The following is a 25,854-nucleotide window of genomic DNA, read 5'->3' as shown; positions in this document are numbered from 1 at the left end:
TACAGGTACTCGCACGTCCTCCCATATCATGTAAAGGATTTTATATCCCGCAGTTCAGAATTCTGATTGTATCAGGTGATTCTACATTTGACGACCTGAGATGGGCTGGAGATTTTGGTAAGAAAATTGGTCATGAGTGAAAATAAAAATAAAAAATGTATTAGAGATTTGGAAAGAAAACGAAGTAAAGTTGAAAGTGTGTCGATAGAGGGAGAGTGAGTGAAGAGCTACAAAAACAGAAGCTTGGGTCAACGATATCATGCCGTGCCAATAAATTCAACAATCATTAAAATACGACACAATGATGAAATATGCGCATCGAGAATCTAATATGAAACTGTTTTTCATGATTTATTCTTCAATTTATGTTGTCGTTCTAACAGCGCTGTTGACAGAAGCGTGTTCAAATAGTTCAGAAAATGTTGTATCCATGTTTGTGAAATCTTTTTAAGATTTGACCGCCACGAAAAAAAAAAAAATCTTCTTCGTTCTGTCCAGCAAGTTTCTCATTGTCTGAGCACGTTCCCTGTTCAGTTTATTCATACCAGAAGTTTAATTAAATGTAGTCCACACATTCATATTCTCTTGAGAAAAAAACAAAACGTGACGAGTTTCTTCCGGATACTTGTAGTCGTAGAAACTTAATTTCTTTTCGTGGCTTTGGCTTGTTTTCATCGGCCAGCAGGATGCCCGAGGCGTCGGGTAATTTTCCTTTCACCTGAGCACGGTTTGATATCCTTTGGCAGGCTTGCGACGACCGGTGTTGTGCGTTTCCCAGAGGGAGTGTAACGTAACAGCCTGACTAGCATACATAATGATTTGTAATGGCGGTGTGAAGATGGCGACAGGCTGGATTTTACTTCTCCTATGTTTGCTGCAGAAACAAGCGATTCTTGGTAAGTGTCTCCGATATTTTCCACTATTTTGATAGATATGTACTTGCATGGCGCCTGAAAACCGAATGGAGGTGATAAAACCACGGGTGGCGCCGCCTCTCCGTTTATTGGCGGCGCAGATGTGCTGCTCATCGCTCGATCCAAGTGTCTCTCAACCGGGCTTAGGCAATGTTTGAAGTAGCACTGACTGATACGACGGAATACATCGTACGCGGTCTGCAAATTCAGCACAAACACTAATTTTGCTGGGCCTGAAGCAAAAACTGAGACAATCCCCCTACTGAAACAGCTTGTTTGCAGCGTTCCCTGTCACCGGGTTTCGTTCGAAATCACAAGAACATCGTAATATGTACACCAAATGTTAGGCGCTTTGAGCTTGAACTGAACGGTTGTTATTATGTGGGGCTTCATTGGGAAATTTTCAAACGATATTTTATTTTTACTTCTTGTAAATGACGTTTTTATTCGCTTATAGCATGACAAACGTAATCTTTCAGACGTATTCCCACGTATATATTCTTCAATGTTTACGTAATTTTGCAAAACAAGTCTGACAAGAAACTGAAATACCAGCAATAAACATTGCCGCTTCGTGTAAAATCGTGATAACACTGTTTGGTTTAGGTCTCCGTTAAGTCCCGTAATCACGGCCGCGGAACGGTATATACATCCCTGTACGACGAAAAATGACCTCTCAGGTCAAATCAGCAAATATAGACAGAATTTTACCACGACAACACGAAATTAATGCTATCGAATCTGACAAATCTCACGTCTAGGGGCCCAATGTCAACAACTCGCAAGTGGTGATTTCAGAAACGAAAAATAAAATAAAATGCATTTAACGTGTTGGCCGCACGATAGACGAAAATTTTTAAAATAGTGCTTTTTTATATTTTAATTAAAAAAATCAAACCGTTGATGAATTTTGTTAACGTCTCCTTAAATTATTCTGACATTTTTAGAGCAACAGTTGAAACGCTGGAACTCCCATTACAGAGGCTATCTATCTGAATGCCACCCAAGTTAAATGCAAAAGCATGTTCTATAAAATGCTGTCTTTTTAATTAAGGCATATCTTTGTGGACTGTCCGTGCTCAATTTGGTCTGTGCCTTAATCGAGTACATTTTTTCAGTCAATCAGAAGAAAATCCATTTTAGTTTCATTGGTCTTAAAAATCAATGCAATATCTTTGATCGAGTAATCATGATCGAGTAATCACTATGAATCTAAGTAGAATTCGACAGACATTACCATGGCCACAGGGAACCTCTCTGTGCTGTACTAATTGAAGCTTCTGTGTGGGAATGCCACTACTCATTGTCCACCCCATTTCTATTTGTAGTAATTAATTAACATAAAGACAATGACTGTTTATCACACTTGGTGGGACAAATCAACATCAGAGATAAGTACTCTCAGTGGGGTCCACCTTTTGGTATTCACAATAAACTTCTCAATGTATATATGTTGGTCTTCATATGGATTAGGGGGTTTACCCATTCAAAATCTGGGTGATGGTGATATATAAGGGAGGGGGAGGGTGTTTTTATGCAAATATTTTATTCACGCAAGTGTAAATTCTTTACACCAATACAAAAACATTATTCAGTCCTCTCCCATGTTTTTAAATGGGAAACCCCCTTAATGTTGTAAAAAGTTGGTTCTACTGCTGTAGAAACCCAGACTATTTAGACATCAATGGCAAGTACCATCAGTGTTAAATTGACAGGAGAATTCCCTCATTTTCGCTTCTGAACAGCCTTATGCTGGAACTGAAGAGGTTTTACCATGACAACTGATTGTGCAACTTAGCAAAGCCCATGAAAATTTATAGCATGTAATAAAAAAACATGCTTTAGCATCGCTTTCTCATCTCTTTATACAAATGGTTGTCACGGTGAACAGTATATGCATGAAGGACTGCACAACTAGAGACTGATGAATTGCACTTTTTGTTTAACTTGCGGTAATTAAATGGGCTAAACAATAAAAGACGGATAGGTAAAGTCGTAGCTTTTATAATTTTGTATTTCACTATGCGTATGCATGGAACTATAAACCCCAGGAAGAACAACCACTTCGTTTCCTTTGAACTATGATAGTTGCCGCGATGTCGAATGTTTATTTTGATTGTTTATTTCGTCGCATTAAAAAATAAGCCGATTTGCGCAAATAAACGTTTATCTTCGACTATCGGTCATTTTCGGAGTCAATCGGGCGACTTTGGGAGATCACGTGATAGAGTTGTTTCGGTTATAGCATAAAAATACATTGGCGCCAAGACAAAAACACTGATAAATGAGCGACATTCAACGGGGAAAAAAAACACATTGCCACTTCTGGTGATCGAAGGGAGACACGGAATAAGTCGAGATATATCGACAACACACAGCATACCAAACCTTCGCAAACTTTCGCAACCTTATTTTTTCGAGGGTTGAAAAAATCAAGAAGTAATCTAAAAACGACATTGAAAATTATGAAAACTCGCTAAAACTCCAACACGTTGCATGATTTCTGGTACACTGAAGGTCACCCTGCAGACCGACTTGTTTGCGCATGCGTAGTGAACGAAATATTTTACTGCGCAGATTTGAAATTTTTTTTTCAAGTTTTCCGTTTATCAGTTCCCTTCCTGTGTTTTAAAAAGAGTCTATGGGATCTATGGTTTTAAATAAGGAGCTTACCATTATAAACTCTGGGAGGGTAGGGGAAGGGGCGAGAACAATTACTTTTTTGTGATTTTTTTTTTTTTACAAATTACATATCAAATGAGGCTGATAATCCAATTAAAAAAATATTCAAAAACTAACTAAATAATTTTGTTTCAGCTTTAATTAATTTCCGATGATACTCTAGAGAAATGTTTGCATGGTTGCCACAGGGCTCAAAATGAGGCATGTTTTCTTGTAACATGTACAGCTGTTTTTGTGTGAAAATGTTGAAAATTTCCAGTAGGATAAATTTGGACCGAAAAAATAAAATCCTACTTAAAGAAGCATATTTTATATAATAACTTTCTAAATAAATTTTTGTGATTTACTAATATCAAAGCGAAAAACACAATATTTGGAATAAAAATTGTACATCGCCAAATTATCATGAAGCAGAAGATGTCATCTTTGTGTTGCATATCATTGTCTGAATGCTTAGGTGAATTGATAATTTTATGTGATGGTGTGTCAGACACGCAAATCTTTGTGTAGGCATTTTGATGTAATATCATTGCACAAAAATTGGCTAGTTCCACACCTTTCACCTTTATTTAACACATCATTTTGAGATAAAATAATAATAGTTTTTTACACCATTATCCTGACCTTAGAAAGTCCTTGATCTCTAATTAGATTTCTGCTCTTGACCTCAGTAGCACATTAGTCATTTATTTTTTAGTACTTTTGGAGAAATACAATTCGGCTGTTTATCTGCTGATTTTTGTAAAAAAAAATCATAGAATCGATTGTTTGTACATGTAAATTCATTCTAGCATGTATCTTAGTTCGTATATTAGCAGTGTTTCTTTTGTCATTACTGTAGAATACTTTATTTTCGCTTTGACTTAATTTTGGCTATTTTCGCTGAAGGAATAATTCAATGAAAATAAAATCCAACCAATATATCTTTTTTTCCTATATTTCACATTCAACTCACCAAAAATCTGTGAAAATAAAATCCATATAAAACACCCAAAATGTCTATTCAGCGAAAATTAATTCCAGCTAAAATAAAGTATTTTACATTATTTATTTTTATGATCAAGGTTATGGATATTTCTAATAAAGTAAATACAACATTAAAAAAGGAATTTTACCTGAAGAAACAATTACCAAATTACAGCTAGTAAAAATCCATTCCAACTAAAAAAAATACCATATTACTATTGAAAATATTCTGCTGCTAGAACTGTATATTGATGCGTATCTATTGAATAATAGTGTCTGTAAAATTCATCACTAATACTTATCTGTAATAAACATGGGAATGTCAGTCACATTAATACCCAAGTAGTTTTTCAATCTGATACAAAATAACACAAGCTTTTCTAGAAAGATTGAATGATTAGATTAAATCATGTATTGATAAAGATTATTTAATTATTTAAGTGAATTGTATAATTTTACTGCTCTTTTGAAACTCCTTCATGTATATGTAATTTACAATTAAAGAGACTCAGTCGACGTGTGGTGCGTTAACAAGCAATATATTTTATGCATTATATATAGCACATAGGACCCATGTTGAAAATCTTCAATGCTTTCATATTTGACTAGGTCAGGTTCTTATTTATGACCCATTATTGATTATAAGAACTGCCCAGAGCTCAGATGTTACCCGAATATATTTGCTATTTCAATTTAATTACAACAACAAATTATTTCCACACTGGTATCTATAGGATTTTAAAATTATTACACAAATATTTCAATTTTATTATTGTTAATAAACAGGTGGTGTTGTTGTATAGGTTATAATAAATCACTAACATTATTAACCCGGAAGTGCCTGACCCATGGTTTGTAGATGTTTAGTTAGCCACTAATAAAGATAGCCATGTATTGTTTGCACACTTAGTAGTCAGCCTTCAGTTACTTCACACTTTTACACTGCATGACAATTCACCTGAACAAACACACTAAGATTCACTCAGTCAAAATTGCATTCATTGCCCATCTCTGCATCACCGTTACACGTCACAATCAGCCAATTCCAGCATTTTGCTCACTCACTTGTAAGGTAATTGCGCGATTCATGAAATTACTTATACTCTGCTTTGATTTGTGCATTGCAGTATTTTTGCTGTTTCTACTCGTACTTGTTATCGTGTCTGTCGCATTGCCAACTTCATTTGAAAAATTAGCTTATGCAATAACAATTGCATTTCTAGGATGTTTTGATTATTTTTGCTCTGATTGAAAACTGTTAAACCAGAGAAACACTTGACTTCGTAACAGTCGGTCAAGGATTCTGAATTCTTTGTCTTGCATGCTTTCCCTGTAAAATCCCAACAGCTTCTTTTGAAAGAAAACCACTTTGTTTACTTTCTTAATTGACCTAATGTTTGTTTAGTAATCAGCATAGAATTATGCAAATGAGTCCCCCACCTCCTCCTCCCTCTAAAAAACAGTTATTCTTGTAATTGTTAGAACTTAGGTGAACTTAAAATAGAGGTAGTGATTTTGTACTAGTTTTTTATTTGATATAATTACTGTGAAAGAGTAGTTGAAAAAATACTGGTAGCTGGCCGTTAAAATATCGTCCCTCTCCCTTCTATAGAAAGTCCCTGCAATCAATGCTAACTCCTTGATATCACTCAGCACTGTTCAGTGCTTGAAAGCTTCAAGAAGTTCATTGATGACAGGCTTTGATTTGACCACAGGCTTAAGGTGTTCCTCTTTAAACGTTCCATTGTCAGCATTGAATCCATTACCCATGAGTAGAAGGTCAGTGTTTTATATGGAATTTATTAGGCTGTTCTTGTTGGGGAGGAAAACCTCTGTCCAGTCAAAATCAAATTTTTCCATTTCGTTTGGTTGGAATACTAGGTATTCATTTCAGCTGAAAGTTAATTTCCGCACCATAAATTTGATTAATTTCACTGTTACGCCATGAAGTTTTCATTCACTAAATTTTCAAATTACTTTTACCCATTAAAATAGCAAAAATAAAATGCAAGTAAAAATATTTAATTCATCTTTTGTAAAGTTTTTGTTTTTCAGAGTTTGATGCTTCTATTTGTTAAAAACAGGTCTGATCATTAGAAGCAAATAATTTGTGGAATGAACAAAATAAACATATATATTATGTAATTGTATGTAAAGTTTATCTCGTGAGTAAACCTACAAAATCAGATTTTTGACTCTCGTGTACAAAGCATACAGTGGAATTCTTTGCAGTTAGTGCATCTGTATGTGTGTGTATATGTGTCTGTCCGTTCCACTGATGTCTCGAGAACCATATGTTGGTTGTTGAGCAAACTTGATACATAGATGCTCTGGGCTGTATTTTTACATTAGTACAATTTTTACATCTACGTATTTCCAATAGAACAATACAATCTACCAATCAAACACTCAGTATACTGCGAGTCTTTTGTTTTGACTTGCATACTCATGAAAACAACATTATTTATCGATCTTATGCTTATACAAGTTTAATTTTTAATCAGTGAATGGTGTGGATTTCCAAAATGTTCATGCTAAATGCAGATACATGTACTTGTTTACTCATATCTATATTTTTAGACACAAATTCTACTTGTAGTCGGAATTTAAACAGCACTCTTTAAATTGCAGCTTACTGTAAAAGCACTAATTATTTGTTGGATTTTAATTTTGGTTATTGCTAGTAAGTAAAATCTGTTATATTAAAACCCTGTGAACAAGTAAAATAACAATAGACTCATTGTTTTTCTGCCAATTCAGGAACTCAAAACCCAGTGAAATTACATTAAAACTACAAAATGTCCGTAAAAATAATGGTACACAAATAGTACAGTAATCTTTGATGTCGCTGAATGCAAAATATGGTTATTGTGTATCAAATTGAAATTTGATCAGAGAGCGTTTCTGCTAATTAGACTGTGAAATTGGGTAACACTGCAAGATTTGTTTTGCTGAGGTTTTTGGAAGCAAGGAAAATTGTTTGTGAAGTTTGATTAATATGGGGGTAACAGCAAGTGTGCAACATCTGTACTGAAGGAGAGGTGAAATCTCCCATAACTAACACGCACCAGAAAAATTTGTGTCTGTAAAGCAAACACATTTGGATATCTAAATGTATAGTCACAGCTATAATCAGGCAAGTATAATTGTATAACTGACTCGTTTTTTTTTTAATCACCATCGCAAACTCTTAAATCCATTTATGAATATTTACGTAAGTGCGCATGTACACGTAATGGAGAAAATACAATACATGCAAACTTGTGGGTAGATCAAGTGAGTACGTTTACTGGCTTATCAGTTTCAAAACGAGCTGTGCATACAAATATTTTATAATTTGCATTATATATTACTCCAAAGTGTCACACATGCAAATAAAAAAAGTGGTTGCCATGCTTGTTTCCAGACGAAAAAAGAATTTTTGTTATCTCCGTATCTTATATCCCCCAATTGACCTCTCGCCACCCTTTGGCAGCTATTATGATTGAAAATTGGTCAAAATATTGATAACTCGGGGGACATGTCAGAGATCAATATCACATAAAAAACAACTAATCGGTGTACTTTAACAATTGGTCGAAGTTTAAATGAAAACTAAAACTAACTGATGCATAGTGTTGACACTTTGAGGCCGTACAACATGTATACATATTTTTCAAGATATTACGTTTTTCCTCGTTTTATAATTACATGTACTTAATGTGCTATTTGTGATTTTAGTTGCGTGAAGTATTATTTTTGTTTTTGTTTTACAACCATAAAATTACTTTCTGTAGTAGATTTTCGTCTTGAATATAATTATTATTATATACATGTACTGTCCATTTCTGATATGTGGAAATATATTTTGCAATAATCTAATAGAAGCATTTCTCTAATAGAATTGCAGATAAACCAAAAATTGTATTTATTAGATGCAGGATCATTAAATATGACTTTTATAGTATAGTTTGACTCCTCTATCATTTATATAAGCATGGAGAATAGAACAGAACAGAGCTAGAGCAAATTCAGGTTTGAATATATTTCACAGAATTATTGTGGAAGACTGAGGGTATAATATACCTAGTAGTAAGCGTATTGGCACAAAACCAACCATTCAGACATTCTTATTTGGAAATCTCATGAAATAAATCAATGTGGCAGTACCATACAGTAAAACCATTTATTTTCACCGACATTTAATTTCACTATTTTGATGTCTTGAGCATATTCACTTTGTTTTAATTTCCCAAATTTATCAAGGAAACAATGAGTTTTATTGTTATTTTACATGTTCAAATAAATTTAATTTAACTTACAGTGAAAATAGCGAAATTAAAAACCCAGTGAATAATTAATGGATTTACAGTATTTACTCTTTTAGTAGCACTTTTCAGTGGTATTTCTATAGGGAAAAATTAATCATATTTTAATGATTTGATGCACTTCTAATAGACCAATACAGTAGACCTGATGCCTGACCCATGTCACATTGTGGTAGTTTCCAGAGAGGTCACTATTAATTAAAGACAATTTCCAAAATAAAATGCATTTTTTATTGAAATCCAAAAAATAGCTTAACTAATATTGATGTATACTGTATTTGTATTAGAAAAGCATCCGCAAAAGAAGTGCATCAGACAGGGGTTTTTCTAGAAAAAAACTGCAAGAGGGAGCACTGCAATTGGGGGAGATAGGGTTCTCCCTACCAGGGTGTGGAGTTTTTGATAATTCTAAGTTAAAATGGAGCATTCTATGGTTTCTTAGGGGTCAATATTACTATCAGACAGGTCACAGTTGAAGACTGTGGCCACATGTGATCCCTGGTCAATCAGAATTTTATGGTTGCCGGAGGATCTGCTCCCCAGGGTAAAAGGTCACTATTAAAGACAATTTCCAAAGTAAAATGCATTTTTTATTGAAATTCAAAAAATAGCTTAACTAATATTGATGTATACAGAATTTTATGGTTGCCGGAGGATCTGCTCCCCAGGGTAAGAGGGCGCATGGCCATGGCATGAGGGTGCTGTGCCCCTGTTCCCTTGTTTAAAAAAATGCCTATAAGAGCTGATTAACTCGAAATCGCATTTGTTGTGTATTGGATTGTTAAAATAATACTTATATTGACCGTAGTAACAACACTGTAATTTCCATAACCTCGTGTGTTAGCAAATTTGGTAATACTGGAGATATAGGACATTCAAACCCTGTGAACGAGTCAGGATGTTTGACCTGGTTTTTTAAAACCTAGACTCTGCATAAATTTTATTTTGCAGTGCAACAAAGCGAAAAACCATCAGATGTCACTTGTACTTATTATTTCTATTACTCTGCTTCAACAATATGATTAAAAAGCATTCAGGGATGTATTACTTCATAAATATACTGTTTCCAGCTGTTTCATCAAAAGGTTTTTTCACTCTTTTTGAAAAATAACACTACCCAGTTTAAAATCTATAAAAGGTGATTTGCCAGACAATGAAAAAATCAAAAACTATTTCGTATGGGATTTATACACTTTTCACCAGGTACACTTTTCTTTAATCTGTTAAAGGTGTCAAAAAACAACTGTGGTTTCATCAGTCATGCTATTGCTATGTAGAATTTAGTTACAGTAACGTTATTTGAATGCTAATAGGTGATTTTCCGTTCAACTGCGAGATCTTGCGCATTGCGTGAAAGATGCAGACCAAATATTGAATAATTTGATTTAGAATTTCTATCCAATTACTGTAAAATTGGTATTAGAAACCACAGCTTCTATTAAAATAGTACAATGCAACAGAGGGGATGAATCTTCTATTAGAGCCTCTACACATGGCACATGAGAAATGATAAATGTTTGTTCTCAATTATTAGAAAAAATGGGTGCGAGAATAGATCATTAAAAATATGACTTACTAGTAATCTGTTCATAGAAAGACCTCTACATAGCATATACACTACTAATAAAACGAGTACAGTAATGTATAAATTGATTTCCACTGTGCTATATTGAATAAACCTGCTATGTATGTGTTATATTTGTGTCTACATGTACTTTTTAGTTTCGCTGTCGGCTTTGTTGAGGCGGAGCTTATCATATGAGTGATTGTCCGTCGTCGTCCGTGTCAATGTTTTACTTTTTCGACTTCTTCTTGAAAACTACAAGCCTGAATGCTTTGATACTTGGTGTTTATGTACCTTGGGTAGACCTCTCTCAGATTTGTTTATTTCATGATCATATCTTCAATTCTCTAATTTTGGTGAATATTTTTGTCATTTTTGGTAAAAAGTGATATTTTCGACTTCTTGTTAAAAACCGCAAGTCCAATTGCTTTGATATTACTTATATAGGTACGACATGTGGAACTCTCTCAGATTTGTTCATTTTGTAATGATATCTTTAATTCTCTAATTTTGGTGAATATTTTTGTCATTTTTGGTAAAAAGTGATATTTTCGACTTCTTGTTAAAAACTGCAAGTCCAATTGCTTTTGATATTACATATATAGGTACTACATGTGAACCTCTCTCAAATTTGTTCATTTTGTAATGATATTGTCAATTCTCTAATTTTGGTGAATATTTTTGTCATTTTTGGTAAAAAGTGATATTTTCGACTTCTTGTTAAAAACGACAAGTCCAATTGCTTTTGATATTATTACATATATAGGTACTATATGTGGACCTCTCTTAGATTTGTTCATTTTGTAATGATATCTTTAATTATCTAATTTTGGTGAATATTTTTGTCATTTTTGGTAAAAAGTAATATTTGCTTCTTGTTAAAAACCACAATCTGCTTGTTTATTCGTCAACTAAGACAGGCAATTTTTAATTTCAACCCCTGATTAAGAAATAACATTTGCAGTAATTCATCATGCTTTTATAGCTATATCTGCTGCAAGAAAAACTGCAGAACTCATGACAACTGAAGTTTTGCTCACATTGAAATGTTTTCATGCCAACCTCCAGCCAGGTGCCTCTTGCTATAGACAGGTACATGTACACATAGGACAGGCACTTTTATTCCCCAACCAGTCCAATTGAGAGGCAACTTTAATTTTTAATTTCATCCCCTGGTTAAGAAACAGTTTTTAAAGCACTCATTATGCTTTTTTAGTTGTATCTGCTATAAGAAAAACTCTTGACAGCCCACATAGAAATGTTTTCATGCCAACCTCCAGCCAGGTGCAGATTAGAATTGGGGAAAGAAAATAACTTGCCTGTGTGTGTCAACAGTGTGAGGCGAGTTGGTGAAAGAATCCAACTGGATTATAACATAACAACACAAGAAGGTCAAGAGCTTTATTTGCAGAAATCTCTAAAGTGTGAAACTTAGGCCTGTAGAAAACCCTCATAGGGGGGAACTGTGATACGATAATAGAGAAACTCAAAGTGTCTACTTGTGTTTAAGTTTACTATAGAATTGCCAGGGGGATAGCTGGTACATGCTGTAGCATGTATAACATAGGGCGGGGCATTGCTGATTGACTGAGTGTCAGATCAATTTGAAGTATGCAGCAGGTCTGGCTTTTATAAGCCTTTAAAGCTTACCGACCTTTGATTTTCTACTTCCTGGGGTTATCTGTTTTGTTTGTTTGTGGGAGGAAAGTGGGCTTTAGTAAGTTGATGAGAGCGAGACATTATGCAAATTTATAACAGTCTGATGACATCCTTGGTGGTCTTCTCAAGTTTTTATGCTGAATTGATTACCATATATGGTTTTGTTCATTATTACCATATATGGCAGGGTTCATAAATATTCATTCTGTTTTTTTCTCAATCTTTTTCATTTATTAGTACTGTGAAACACTTTATGTTAGCTGGAATTAATTTTCGCTGAAAAGACTTTTCGAGTGTTTTGTGTGGAATTTATTTTCACTGATTTTTGGCGAGTTGAATGTAAAAATAAATAGAGGAAGAAAGGCACCGGGTATATTCGCTGCATTTTATTTTCAATGAATCTTTACTTCAGCGAAAATTAATTCCAAGCAAAAATAAAGTATTTTACAGTATATTGCTATTTTATCGACAGAAAAAGAAAAAAGATTTTATTGACAACCTATTCATGACTAGATTTAGTTTAAATGTCAGTTGCTCATATTGAATTTGAACATTAGGCATAAAAAGTGAGGAGAAAATAACATTGACATTCAAAAATATTTTAAGGAAAAAATAAAACAAAGTAAGTTTGTTTTTTGGATGTGCTAAATGTACCAATAAAACAGTGATATAAAAGTCTACATAATATGTAAATGAAATAGTTCAATGTTTTATCCTTGCATCAGCCAGACTTAACGCGGGGAGTCGTCACCTGCGCATGCGTCAGATGGCCATAGCGTGTCATTGTTTACCAACAAGCGTCTACCTATGAGCCTTTGCATTTTTAGCGTGTTGTTATCGTCGCTTCGGACTCGATTCCCGCGCATGCGCAGTAGACGACCCTCTCGCTTTAAAGAAATATTCAAACATCTTATGACTTTTAGCCGAGGCTTTTTTTGATGCATCCTTGAGTGAAGACATCCTTGCATTAGATTTTGGGTTTATCAAACCTGTTGTAAGGTCATGGTCACTTCTCATTGGTATATACCAGTACTCCTTTTCAAATTTTATGCCCAAAGCAGCAACAACCACAGCACGAAAGGTACTTTCTACTTTAATGACAGGGATAATGAAGACATGGTTAGAGTGGGATTAGGATTAAGGTTTGGTGGTCAAATGGTGACAGTGCCTGTGGCTGCATTTTTCATTCAATACACACAAAATTGCAGTGTTTTATTGATAATGATATTAGTTTGTGTTTATGGCTCATATTGTTCAATATCGGTTTCATGCAGTCTATTAATACAATGTGTGTGTAAAATTATTATTAAATTTAGATTTAAACGCTCTACCATCGCTCTTAATTTATTGTCACTTGAATTGATGAATTAAAATTTTGAAATAAAACTTTACGTAAGCACAGACATTTTGAAAGCCAAAGTTTAATTCACATTATAAAAATAATATTTGTGACACCTCGTATATTAAAAATATATTTACAAATCAGCGTTTACTTAAACTTTAGGAAAGCGTTGATTTTTTTTTTCTTTGAATATGTTCTACATGTATATGTTTGTCTTCAAGATACTGTAAACTGTTTATGAATTTTCACTGGTAGAAATATTTGTGAAAGTCGCTGAACTCTATGACGTAGGACTTCAAAAAAATTTTTACAGCTTCGAAATTACATAATTTTCACTAACTTGCGAAATTCACAAATATTTCTGCAAAATTACCCGTAAAGCCATTTTACAGTAAACAGAATTATATACAGCTACCAGGATATACATTCAAACCTCCTGATAACTTTTGACGATTAATTTAACAATCTCAGTTCATCAGTCAATTGTCAGACGTTAGATATACACAAAGGCCAAATTATACTAGTAATATTTCCACTGTGTTTTTATCTATCACATCAAGTAGCTAACTTTTCTTTTTATTCTGTTATGAAGAACATGGAATAATATTCTTTTTTTGCAAGTTCAAGCTCATTGAACATTCTGTATAGAATACTGCTGATCAAATACTTGTCTTAAACCCTTTGAGCGGCTTTTTTTTTTTTTTTTTGCAAAATTTGAGTGTAACATTTTGATGCATTTTTATATAATAAATATATACCAAGTGATCAAAATTTGTAGGAAAATGTGAAAAAAATTATGCAATTTTATGAATGGTGACAAAAGTAGACTTTAAAGGGTTGAAGTTTGCGTCAAAATAATGGCTAGTAGGTGGAATTACAGGGATGCTTGATAAAGCTCACAATAGAAGTAAACATTGGCAGTATTTTCACATATGTGCAAATATATACACCTAACTAGGCGGAATGTGTGTCCCTCCCACCAGCAGATCAAATGTTTTGCTCTTGGCATTCTTTCACCAGATCAGTGGTATTATTGGTCACTCTACTTGGGTTGGGAAAACAGCGTGTCCTTCTGTTTAAATTGAAGCGGTTAGCTGAGTGCTTTAGCTGAGTGCTTTTTTCCTTGACGGCCAACTGAGCTGAATTTTTAATGAATTAACATCTACACGTAAAATGTATTGTGCCTTCTTTTTTATCTATCTGTACTTCAATTTATTACCTTGATTGGATGGCTAGCGATGGGATGTCTGTCAGAATGACAATTAAGCTTGTATTCATATTCATTGTGCGTTCATACGTTTGAAATATCAATCATGGTTTGAAGCAGAGTTATTACTTGCATGATAATATTGAAAATAAAATGATTTTCAATAAACTCAATCATATGTATGACATTACCCATTGTGTAGTAGTTGTGATGCTTCAGCGAGGTCAAGGCAAGGGTTATTATATTGAAAACTGTGTTCAGCTAGTTTTGGACAGTTTTAATAACTGTCATACTTAAATTCCCAATAAAAAAAGCCATTACTGTATTTTTGCTGTTCAAAGCACAACCCTAGATTTTCTCTTGGTCTAGAGTGAGAATGGTTTAGTGGATTTAATAAGCTACGCTACGCTCTTTAATAATGTGTTTCTATTAATTGAAGGGCGTTCGATATGGGTCTTATGTTATGTATACAACACTTGTAAAATAAATTGTTGACTGCAAATTTAGAAAACAGCATGGCAACCATTGGCATATACTATAGTAAACGCTGTAGTCTTTTTACCATGTCAGGTTTGCTCTCATGTCCCGTATACAATGCATGTAAAAAACATTTTATACTGTATTAAAGTAGAAACTGCAAACCGCTTTTATTTTGCGAGTGATAAATTTTCATGAATTTTGTGAATCACTGAAAATCGTGAAATGGTTTGTTGACGCATAGCCTCAGTGACTTTCGTAAAATTTTGTCTTCATGAATGCCATAAAAATATCAAATCACAAAAAGAGTGTGCTTTCTTACCATTAATTTCTTCATCGTGCAGTCGGTTAGAACATGCAATCTTACTGAAAAGTACTCTGTGATACAGGGAAGGGGGTTTTGGAGAGGGGTGGTATTGAAGGAAATAAATTTGGAATGTATAACTTACGAAGTAATGAGGAATACCCACTATGTATACCCTAGATTTAGTTTTGATTTTCTGAATCAGTAGATATAAATTATTTTACTGTAGGGTATGACAGTAAAAACTTTATATAAAAAAAAAATTTGCACATTTGATAGAGCTGAGCAAGCAGCAATCAACAACATTTTTTTGGAAGACCAGTGCAAAATGAGTGAAAAATTGTCTCAGAAAGAGTCAAATTAAAAAATGTTTTTGTTTTTTTTTGAGGGAAAATAAATTGCATTTTTTACATGAATATTGATGCCAATGCTACTTGTTACTAGAGATTCAGCTATCGGCACCTGAAATGTACAAGTAACCTAGGCAGTAACATTTCCCACAATGCATTGTGCCATCCACTGAGTGACAGCTTTCATTAAACTGTCTTGTTATTATTTGTCAGTTATTATTTGAAGCAACATGCCGGCTCTTTTAGGGTGCTAGGATGGCTAGGAATTTCATTATCACCACCTATGAATTGGGAAATTCTGTCAATTTGCGATTTTTAGTTTTCCCTCAATAATAAAAAATCTGTGCACCATCTTGCATACATTTTGTCTGTGGAATTTCTCTGCTCGCCAGTTTTAACAAGGTTTGGCTATCATTATTATACTGTGTACGGATGTAGGCTTTTAACAAGATGTGTAAAAGTCACGTTCCTTGTTTAGACTCTGATACACTAAACCTGTTTATTTCTACATGTGGTCGGCATATGTGACTGGATCCAATCTTTTATTTTAATCACGTTAATTTGGTGAAAGTTCCCTTTTTTTCGGTTTTTGAAACTGTATATTCAATTCTTTGTAATTATATTAGCAGTTCATGTCACAGTGGGTTATAATTAAGTAGAATTTTTATGGTTGATTGTACTAATTGTGACCAGAAAGGTTCAACATTTACAACGAGGTCACAGTACTCTGTTTTCTGTACAGGGAGTTGATTAATATCGAAAAGTAGGTTTTGGACTGTCCCCTTCTTTAAATTATAATCTAGTACATATACATTTTTTTCATTAATGAGAGAATTATGAATGAATCACCTTGTTTTTGTGTTTTTTTTCCAAAATAAAAAAGTATATGCAAATTGTAATTCACCAGTTTTCTCTCTGAGCTTTATTTTTCATAACAGTTTTCAACAAAAAGTTTCAAAGTTTAAATTACAAAGTTTGATATATTTTTTGACTGTCATGGAATTTGTTCTTATGGTGGATTTTTAGATTGTGATCATTGCTTAGTGCTAAATTTGATTTTAGGAATTCAAATAAATAAACACGGACAACATCTTGTGCCAAAATCTAATTATTCAAAAATCCAATACATCGTACAGTTGGTCATTTTTACGACTAAAACATTGCTATATAGTTCAAATTTGTTGGGTTTGTGGCAAATAATAAAACTAGTTGAAACTGCAGAAGCAATCATTTCCACGAATTATTAGTCTCAGTGGACTCTGGATGATAAATGGGTATACTGGGATGCTCCCTGTGTTTAAAGTGACACATAAATCGCTTTATAACTACATGTGTACTGGTTATTAAAAGTTCCATCTCTACAAGCCTGTATTGAATGCTCTCCTGTTGTCATGCCGTGCACATTCAAATTCTGTGTAAACAAGCAAATTGTGTTTACATGCATTGTTGTAAACTGAGAACCGACTTCTCAAGGTAGAGTGAACCAAGTGAGTATTGGTCACCAAATCCACGAGGAGAATAATGCACTGGAGATGATGCATTGGTTTTATCAACTAAGGGTGTTTGAGATTTACTCTGTAAGTTCTGACATCAAAATACAGATGTCTGTGTTCCATGTATGTTCCCAATGTTGTAACTTTCAGAATGGAAAACGTGGAATAATTTTTCTCTATTATTCTGAAATGTTGATCAAAAAAAAAAATTATAGAACAAAAATACATCAAACTTTGCAAAATGAATTTTATCAATAAATGTACTATAGAGTTAAAAAAGGTTAAAGATTTAGTACACTATAATTATTTAATATATAATTATTGATCATTTTGACATCCCCTTAAAATTACGCCTGACTTGGCTACTCCAAGAGTACATTTGCGATTCCACTATACTACCAGACTTTCTCGCTAAAACTTGTCTACACTTTTTTTCTTATATGCTTCAATATTTCTGGAAATGAACCATAATTTTTGAGCCAACTGACAAAATTTGAGTAAATTTTCAGTTTTCAATCAAAAAAATTTTTGTCCCAATCTTCTGATGAAAAGTGTAGACTATAAACAGAACTATTTTGTGAATTTGTGTTAAAAAGAGGGAACTGGTGGTGAAAAGGTTAACATTTGGTAGACATTGGTTGAGTTTTAAAACACTCCCCGTAATGACATCCACCATGTAGTAATAATAAACATAGTTATACTATATATACTTGATTTCACACGTTTTTATCTGGAGATGGAAGATGCATTTGGTGATTCATGTCATTCTGCTTTCAACTTATTGAGTTGTTAATCATTATCACTTGAAGGATACCTAATGTGAGGTGACAGATTCATATTTCACAGAACAAGATTCATATTTTACAGAATAACAATGATTCGTATTTCACAGAATAACATTAATTCGCATTTCACAGAATACCAATGACTTGTATCTCACGGAATAACCATAATACTGTAAAATACTTTATTTTAACTAGAATTAATTTTCGCTGAAAAGTGTCTTTAGGTGTTTTGTATAGAATTTATTTTCACTGATTCTGACGAGTTGAATGTGGAGTATAGAAAAAAAGGCATATTCGCTGGATTTTATTTCCACTGAATCATTCCTTCAGTGATACTTAATTCCAAGCGTAAATAAAGTATTTCACAGTAGCTCAAAATGTCATCTACATAATATAACTCTAGAGGGCTCTGTATTTGTTTTGTTGAATTCTCAGCATAATAATCAGACATCACTTTCTATTAAAGGTGAATGATCAGTCCTCTGTACTGCAACACAGTAACGATTGATGAGAGATAAGTGTCTTGGCACAGGGTTGTATGCATCAATAGCTTCTCGTGTTACATGGGTTGGTACAAGAATATGTATATTGGGTGGAAATAACCACGGCGATGATCTGCGTGATCTGTTCAAACACATAATTTCAATATTCATCACTGTTAGTTGATTTGACCTGTACCCTAATTGTTGTGTTCCAACAATACAATTCTTTTTATCCACTATCAGAGATTCTAAATTATACTTGCATGAAATCATTGGAGCTATACAGATTCATAACACTCTATACTGTGAGTGTGGTCAGCCTCTAGTAATGTAACAAAATTCTTACAAAAATTTTCCTTCGTAAGTTAATTGGGGCTTCATACATGTATTTTATTGATTGTTATGCTATGACTTAATATTAAATTATCATCAGAATCTCTGATCTCTGATGCTTCATGCTTATTTTGATCCTGAAAACACTACAGATTTGCTGATGATGTCGATACTAGTGGCCATTTGAGACTTTATTATCATCTTGGTGTATGTTGTTGGCAGCAGTTTTTGAGTCATGGTCAGTCTATCAACAAATTCTAGATACTTCACAATTTTTTTTATGAATAAATTAGCATAAATTCTCACTCTGGAGAAGTTTCTGCTTTTGTAAGTTTATATTAAGTGGAGGTTTGTACTCGAACAACTATGGGTATAGCGCAGTAATTCAATCTTTAGATTATTTTGAATAATATATGTACTTCAAACTAATACTGTGTTCATCAAAAAGCACTGCAGGCATAAAGAAAAACACGTAGATGGTAGTATATACTGTTTGAAAGTCATCTTTATTCTTGCTAAAATGTTATTACATTTTGTACATTTTTTTCAAATTCGTGGTTGATTTTGTAGCATATATGGTCATTGCTTCACACTGTTTGCCTGTCTTGATTGGAACTTTTACAAAAGAATATGAAAAAAAAAATTGCAGGTCTATTTTGTGTAATTGTGTCAAAAATTGCGAGGGTTAAAACAAGAGAAACAAATTCATTGGCAGTCTTTTTACATTTACATGTGTTCCTAACAGTGAACAGAACACAGTGGTTGACATCATAGAGTAAACTGTATTGTCTTGGTAATTTTAGTCTCGGATGAAATTTTTCAAAAATCATCTTGACTACTATCTTAATTAAGAATCTTTACTGCTACAATATTTCGCAGTTTTGAAAATTTGTCTGTCATAACAGGACTTTAAAATACTGGTATCCCTTGAAAAAGCGGGTCTTGAAAATGAAATGCGTTAGACCATTTTAAGATAGCGTCTAATCAGCCAAACTGTTATATTATAGAAGATTATGGGGATTTTACTGAGAAAAATGCCTTTGCTATTGCTTGTATGAATTTTCTCTCCAAAATACCCGCAATTTTTCATGATAGAAAAGTTTTATGAAAGCATATACATATTTGAATAATCATTTATTTCATGTAATAGCCTTATTATCCTTATAAAGCTTTATGAATGATCTTGGAACGCAATTTTAATATTATATTATTATTATTCCTCTGTTTTGATGTCTGATTATCATCTAACAGTCGTACCAAACAAAAGGAACGTATCCCCATCTGTTAACACCTTGAAATACTGTACATTATAAAAACATGTCGCATAAACCCCCTGTCACATTACCTATACCTACAAAAGATTTATGTTTTTACCGCCATGTATTAAGCAGATGTGTATTTCTATCTGTATTGCGTTTCACTTTTTCAGACGCCATATGTAAGTGTTATGTTTCACATTCAACCACATGGCGTAGAATTGATAATTTGGGATTTTTGTCAGCGTTGACACGTATGTTGACAGATTTGCTTGTACTCTTTGTTGTTAACATTGTCCACTTAAAGTTGCAATGTGCTTGGTAATGCCGAAAGTAACTACGGCCACCTGATGAGCATAATTCAGGATTTCACAGTACATGAAATCGAAGCTACATGTGCTCTATTTGCTGGATTAGTAGTGCTTCCATTTACTCAAATTACAGAATTGTTTATTTCTACCATCAAAATAATCATATTTGTATGATTCAGTGTACAATGAATGTGACTGTTGGTTTATATGCGCTTCTACTTGAGACGCGCATATAATAAAGCAAATAAAGTACTTGTGAGAGTAAATAATATTTTGCTGATTATAACTACAGGTGAACTAGATATACAGCCTGCAACACAGACCAACTCTCAAAGCGAAGGGGGTCGTCATCTACGCATGCGCAGGAATTAAAGGGGCACTTCCAGTCAAACCTAATCTCACAACAAATTTACTTTCTGAATTAAAATTACAATAGATAACAAAAGATAGATTAACTTTGTAAACAACATAAATAATAGTGTCCCATGATTCTTTGGTGCAATCCCTGGGCTTGGAAGGTTCCCCTTTAAGTCCTTAGTGATGATACGACCTTTGTTTGTAAACAACGACATGGTATGGTCGTCTGCCGAATGCTCACATGGCGACTCCCCTGCCGAATGCTCACATGGCGACTCCCCCATCCTATGTCACATACTGTATTTGTTCTACTTATAGCACATGACCTTACATTTATGTCAGACGTGTGTCTATGGTCAAACTAAAGTATATTCCTTAGATCCAGCACAAAATAAATGCAATTTTTGGTTTACAGTGTATGTGCGCTTTAATTCGAGATGCACTTCTAATAAAGCAAATACAGTACTAGTAATTCAATTGTTCAACTTTTCTTCCTGGCTGCAATCACCTAGTGACATGAGCTAACTGTATTACAGCATTTACTTCACTTTGTTGTTTAATTCTGTTATAAAAATATAAACACCAGATCAGCCTATGAGCCAGGAATTTGCAACTACCAGTCCGAACCAATTCAACTTCATGAAAATGTAGATGGTTTTGGATATATTTTGGTAAAATTATCAAAGAACAATAGGAAAAAACAGAAAAAAGGGAAACAAAGTTGCCAGTCCGTTTGGTGGGTGGACTGGTGGCTGGCTAACACCCTGCACCAGATATTTTAGCAAGTAGAGAAGATGTGATAAATGTAATATAACATTATAATTTGGGTGGCCACTCTGGATACTTTTTGCTTTCTCCTGACTCAGTCAGTTAGCATCGAGTAGTCTATCCAGCACCTTAAATGGTACAATTTATCACGCTTCTGTCAAGATGTATATCATCACCTATTAATAACATTAAATGAGAAACTCTCCACACCTGCTGTATTGCGTGCTCCATCAAACCCATAAGGGTGGATGCGACATATTCAACTTTTTTTTCCTCCTGTAATTTGCAAAGGCTATTATTTCTATGATTAATTGTTTGAAAATTTGAACATAAAAGATAACAGGTCTCCTATTCTAATTTGAAAATGAAAGCCTATTTCTTGAACATTATCACCTGCTCGTCTGTTCGTCTTTCCATTTGTCCATCAATCTTTTCTTTCCGATGTCAATTCTACCCAGCCATGTGTAAAATTGGTTGACCAATATTTTTAAATCACTAAATGCTAATTCAGATGAAATTTGGTACACAGATGGATATTGCATATTATTATACGAAACTTTATCCCATTTTATGGCAAGTTAGATATGTATAGTGTATGATTGCATTATAAGTATATGACTACTCTCTATTGTTTGAGTGTTGCATTGTGGGTATATTTGATGTGTATCAGGAAACAGGTAAATCCTATATATTTAAAGGAGAATAGCTGTCACATTGAAGTGCGGAGTAAATTATTAGTCATCAAACACACCTTACATGTGACCCCTTGCTAAGTCATTCTCCTCGATAAGTCATGGTTTTTGCTTGGATCTCGACACCCACGACTTAGTTGAGGGGCCGCTATATTACAAAATCAATATTCAATGTGAAGTATTTCCCATTGAGATTAGTCAGAAATGCTCACCATACTCAAGAGTTTCCAGTATTTCCATTAGGTCCCTCCCTTTATAACTGATGTTACCACTTTTTCTGAGCGAACTTTGAAATTTGAATAGCGTACTCCTGAAATAGAATATTTACAGCAATACATGACAGTATTTATTGTACTGAAGATAAATAATAATTTAGTCAATAAAAGGCTCAATGTGTCAGGCTTCGATCAGTATAACTCGTGTACACCATAACTTTCAGATTTGATTTGAAGTTACTCAAAATTGAAAAGGCTTTCAACTAAGTTTTGCTGACTTTTAAGACCTACGTATAATTGATCATACCTGAATTTGAATTGCACTGTGTTCTATGCAGGTGCTTGGTGCTCGTCTGTGCCAATGATTAATTGTTTATTTACATATGCCTTAGACACAATATCTCATTTAATGAAAAAAAAAACCTCCCTGTATCAAGCATGTGCCAAGTCACAGTGTCTGATTTTCAATTACTAAGATGGGTGTGACTTTAAAGTGGGCTTTGGTTAAATTAATAGTGGTTTCACATGTAGGATTATTCCATTAGAATTATGTAGGGATGAGAGAGGATTTTCTTGTAACTCGCTTTTTTTTTATTCCTATCTTGAAATTTCAATGTACATATTGTATATTGTTTTACAGTGTGCTACCACATGGGTGGGGGAATTTCTGATCGATTCCTGATGTGAGGGACAATGTCTCAATGACAATCTGTGTATTAAATTTACATGAAAGTAAAGGTACATAATAATAATAATATAATTATTCAGACGTCATTTTGTCATTGCGGTCCATTTGGAACAAATTTATTTCTTGCAAAAGTTGTTTACTAACTTCATAACCAGCGTTCCCCTCAAGCAAATTTTACATTGAGAAATCTTGTGTTTACTCAAAGACAACCTCAAATCATTATTCTAATACAAAATGCGCAAAAGATACACCATTCTGAAATTGAAAACAAGGCAGCTATATATGCTTTAAGAATCAAAGGCGATGATGTTTTTTATGGGCTCGAAACGGGCAAAGTTAGCTGTACTTTTAATTTATACGAGAATGTGTTAGATAATATGGGTGTGTGGGCTGTGCAGTGAATGCCATAATCCCAAATCCAAAATATCCAAAGGAATTGTATTTCCTGAATTTGTCAATTCTTCCACGAAATAACCCTCAATAAAACAAAAATATTGGAAGGATCTCAGAGTTCAACATTGAGAATGGATGCTGGTAATGATTAAAATTGAAGAAAATTTAGAACATTACAAATTCTTGATGCTAATTGAATGCATGTCATTTAATAAATGACTGAGAGCAAATAAAGTGTTTGTATCTGAACTTGTTTCCATGGAAACATTGACTTTATTTCCCCATAGCATGAAATCTTACATTGGCGGACATTTTAAATTAAAAATAAAATACAAAGAAATTCATATACAGTGTATTCAAAATATTTCATATTTTTTTCTTCTTCAGACTTGACTTTCAACATTTCAACAAAATGTTATCAAATTCCTGTGTTTGTAAAAGTGTAAGCCATATCCATTCTTTAAATTATCAGTGCCCGAACAACAAAACTGTATCCATTTCCTTATTCAACAATATAAATCGGAAAAAATTGTTGATGGATATTCAGACCTGTGCCAGCTGCTGTTTCATTTAATTGATTGCATTTATTCGCAAGTATAATGTTTAAGCCATGTAGACAATATACAATATAAAAAACTATTATTTGGGAGAGATAATCGTCTTATTGGCTTAATGTTTTTGTGTAGAAATCTGTTAAAATTAAATGTGTTTTGTTTCTCATGTCTCGATGATGGCATGTAAATGCCTGATTCAGAAAACGACAATTTTGTAATTTATGTGAAAAGGCTAAACAATAAAAAGAATCTCCAGAATTACATGCATGTTTGTTATCATTCGTTGATGTATTGCAGGTTCTAAAAACTGTTTTTAAAGAGTTTAATTTCAATTCTTTATGAATCTCTTAACCTAGAAGATAACCAACCTGTCTGTACAAAGCTGATAACTGCTGTGGAATTGATAAAATCCTCGGGGGGTGAGCTACGTCACAAGATGTTCCACGTTGCTACAACGCACACCACTGTACATGCATTTCTATGGGCTCTGTGTGCGCGCTGCTGTGGAATGCCAGTCGAGCCGGTGAAAATTAGAGAAAACAACACAAACTCAACTTTGAAGTAATCCTGAACAACCAAATTTATACATGTTACACACGTAGGGCAAATCTTGTTACACTGGCGGTGAAATTGCCCGGATGTCCGCCCCCGAGGATACATAAAAATGTGTGCCATTGTGTGTCCGTTATCACTAATTTCATACCACTAGTTCATGCATCATATGATATATTTATTTATTATAGTATTGTTGGCCATATATACAACAAAAAGTTCATGAAAGTAATGATCATACCACCTTAATCAACATTGGAAATAATATTGTCTCTTAATTTGAAACCATAGAATATATACTTTGATAAAGACAGAAGTATAAACAGGTTATGAGAATTCAAATGTGTAATAAATTTTATTTTTGATGGGTATTTGTAATAGTAAATGGGGAGACATTTTTCTCTCAAATGTTTGTATACGGGACATTCACAAAAAAAATTAAATTCATCTTCCACTTTCTGTAAAGTACATAAAGTGCAGGTTCTTCTTTCTCTGAGAATATTTTCTGCACTACCACTCTTGATGCCCAAGGGAACTGATCATTACCACCCAGCCGGTTTCCTGTGAGTTTGACTCGGTTTACCGTACCGGTCGTTGCTTTACCGTACCGACCGTTGCGTTACCGTACCGACCGTTGCGTTACCGTACCGACCGTTGCGTTACCGTACCGGCCGGTGCTTTACTGTATCGGCTGGACAATTACCGTACTGATAGGACCAATACCGACTATTTATCACCTTCGATTAATGAATGCATGGTAAACAAAGCCCCGGTAACTGATCGGCGCCCTGCCGGTAACCGTGAGTCATGCATGAATTAATTGGGCATTTTGCAAACAATAAGAATTTTTTTTAGGACTTGTACAACAGAGTGTTACGTCCCAGTCGACTAGAGGACTCGATGGTTTAATTATTTGTTTATATTTGTCAGTAGCTCACACAGTGGAAAGAAAGTCGGACAACCGTCGAAATACAAATAAATAAATAAATTAAATAAAAAGTCTTTCTGAAATTCTTCGCATGTGTTTTTTTCAATATATGTGTGTTATTCACATATTCATGATCGCCTGTAACGCTATAAAACGACAGTCCTAAATCGTAGCTTACCCACAACGTTGAATAAAACGTCTCAACCTGTCGCATGAATTCGATGATACTTGCATAATCTGTCAGCGTGACTCGCTTGGCCGAGCTCACATGTATT

At 33.9% G+C, this 25,854-nt stretch overlaps 1 protein-coding gene across 1 annotated transcript in view; it reads left to right on the top strand.

Annotated features, from left to right (window-relative positions):
- Positions 1 to 772: 772 nt before the first annotated feature.
- LOC100370104 (activin receptor type-1) overlaps positions 773 to 25,854 on the top strand; it is a 57,679-nt gene continuing 32,597 nt past the window's right edge. The window contains exon 1 of the mRNA XM_006815874.3: positions 773 to 896. Coding sequence (XP_006815937.2) covers positions 815 to 896 — 82 coding nt within the window. The 5' untranslated portion in view covers positions 773 to 814. The remainder of the gene's footprint in view (positions 897 to 25,854) is intronic.

Source organism: Saccoglossus kowalevskii, chromosome 22, assembly GCF_978046115.1.
Source record: "Saccoglossus kowalevskii chromosome 22, keSacKowa6.1, whole genome shotgun sequence".
Classification (NCBI taxonomy): Eukaryota; Metazoa; Hemichordata; class Enteropneusta; family Harrimaniidae; genus Saccoglossus; species Saccoglossus kowalevskii.
Note: the sequence above shows the minus strand (reverse complement) of the source record. Positions and strands in the feature narration are given on the sequence as shown.